Source organism: Pseudorasbora parva, chromosome 9 (genome assembly GCF_024679245.1).
Source record: "Pseudorasbora parva isolate DD20220531a chromosome 9, ASM2467924v1, whole genome shotgun sequence".
Classification (NCBI taxonomy): Eukaryota; Metazoa; Chordata; class Actinopteri; order Cypriniformes; family Gobionidae; genus Pseudorasbora; species Pseudorasbora parva.
Genome location: NC_090180.1, coordinates 48,386,267 through 48,388,766, shown reverse-complemented (window position 1 = coordinate 48,388,766; position 2,500 = coordinate 48,386,267). Strand labels below are relative to the sequence as shown.

General features: G+C 31.0%; 1 protein-coding gene across 1 annotated transcript in view; it reads right to left on the bottom strand.

The window, feature by feature from the left end:
• The window catches only part of LOC137089800 (leucine-rich repeat-containing protein 30), a 1,478-nt gene extending 1,419 nt beyond the window's left edge, over positions 1 to 59 (bottom strand). The window contains exon 1 of the mRNA XM_067453370.1: positions 1 to 59. This exon is cut by the window's left edge and continues 1,419 nt beyond it. Coding sequence (XP_067309471.1) covers positions 1 to 59 — 59 coding nt within the window.
• Between the last annotated feature and the right edge of the window lie 2,441 nt (positions 60 to 2,500).

Sequence of the window (2,500 nt, the reverse complement as noted above, 5' to 3'; positions counted from 1 at the left end):
CTTGGTGCGACTTCGCAGCTCGCATGATGCTTTGAGAAGTTTTGCCTCAAGAGAAACATCTTTCTGATGGATGTTTAAGAAGTTGAAGCATTTGCACCCTAAGTAAGTTCTCAGAGTTTGTTAATGCAACGCTCTTGTTTGTTCATTTCAGGTCCAGTTGTGAGGTCTTGGTCTCTTCTGGACTGGTTAAGGAAGAGTTTTCAGTGACGTTTGCATGAGCAGCTGTCAGTGTCACTAAAGCTAAAGGCCTTTAATGCAGATAAGCGATGGAATCACTGCAAAGTCATTAAACCCTACACACACTCATGCGTATTTATACACACTCCATTAGCAGACGAGACGTGCATGCCAGGGTTATTATTGTTAGCTAAAATTAAATCCATTAAAAAAAATGTTGTTACTTGAAATTAAAAGAAACTTTAAATAAATTAAATATGAAAAAAACTTGTAAAAAAGGTTTGCAACATTTTAACCTTTTCATTTAGTTTACATTCTAAAGTAATTAATTAAAGCTACTAAAAATAAAGTCAAATTAATAAAAATGATTTTTTAATATTCTATATAAATAATACTTAAATATATATATTTAAATAATAATAATAATAATAATAATAATAAATTATTATTATTATTAAGCAGAAGTGCATGCCAGGGTTATTTTTGTTATTGTAACTAAAACTAAAATTAAATCCATATAAAAAAAGATTAATTGAAAATAAAATAAAACAAAATCCAACACAACAATAAAATAAATAAAACAAAAACAATATAAATCAATAAAATAAAAATAAATCCAATACAACAAAATCCAATAAATAAATAAAATAAACAAACACTTTTTTGTTTTATTAGGAACACACTAATGCTGTGTTTGACCCTTTCTCCTTCAGAACTGCCTTAATTCTCTGTGGCGTTGATCAACAAGCTGCTGAAAGCATTCTTTAGAAATGTCGGCCCATATTGATAGGAGAGCATCTGTTTTTAAATCACAATATTGCCTGTTTTTGTTCTATTTCAGCAGCGAAAATAGTTCCAAACAGCAGAACCATAACGCATCTCACAGCAGCAGTGTGTGTGTGTGTGTGTGTGTGTGTGTGTGTGTGTGTGTGTGTGTGTGTGTGTGTGTGTTACTGAATGATTCAGTGTTTGAATGAATCAGTTGAATCAAAGATTCAATAACCTGTTTGTAAACGACTGACTCATTCTTGAATGAATCAGCCGTTTGAATGAATCGTTTGGATGAATCGACTCAATGACTCACTCATTAAGACTCACCTGCTGCCCCCTACTGGTGGTTTAGTTTCATGTTTAAACATACTTTCTAAAATGTCTTATTTATCCAAAAATGCAGATCTCATAACATTATTTAATGCAGTTGTAATTTTTCAATGTAAATTATTTAATTTGATCGGTAACATCCCTATAGTGTCTTATTTTAATTAAATGTACAGATCAAATTTAAGAATATAATATAAGATTAGGGGTAAAAATGCCCTTTAAAAAATGTACAAATATCCCAAATATGCAGATTTAAATATGCCAAAGCTGACTGAACACTGGTGAGAAAATTGCTTCAGAATAAATTATATTATATTCCTATGAATTTATCAGGAGAATTTTCAACAAAAAAGTGTGTGAGGGGGACTTTCCCCCCAAAAAATTTGTCGTCTTATATTCAGGGTCGTCTTATATGTGGGTATATACGGTATATATTAATGATCTTATTGTAACAGTGGCATGAGAAACTTGTATATCTGTCTATATATATATATCAATGTTCAGCACGACTGAGAGTACAGTTAAGCCAACAGGACATCATATTTTCCATCATAATCTCATCACTGATCCAGACGTCTAACTTTACACATCAGACTCTTCACGTCCTGAAGAGAGACAAAAATACAGTCAAAAGAAGGAAAACAAGATGATTTCTGACTCTATTGGCAGATCTTTGTTCTTGTTTTAAGCTCAAACTCACTTCGTTTGGACACATTTTTGGCTTAATATCATCAGTCATTTTGTTCCTCCAGTAAATGTGTCTTGATTTAGATATTTGTGCTGAAAACAAGACATTTTTACAGTATATAAAGTCATTTTGTGTCAAGTTATGCCAGTTACACTGCAATAAATGCTTTTCTTACTCAGTATTTTTGTCTTGTTTCTAGTCTTAATATCTAACAATTCTTATTTTAAGAAACATTTAAAAGACAAGTAAAAATTGTTGTCTTGTTTTGGGGAAAAATAACTCAAAATGAAGATAAAAATAAGATAAATAATCTGCCAATGGGGTGAGAAAAATAATCTTGTTTTCTGTTTGAATTAAGATTATTTTTCTCACCCCATTGGCAGATTATTTATCTTATTTTAAGCAAAAACTCTCTTCATTTTGAGTTATATAGACAAAAATACTAAGCAAGAAAAGCATTTTTTGCAGTGTGATTTTTCGAACACACTGAAATCTGGAGAACAATCCTGTCATTCCTGGTCTGTGTGTGTTTTT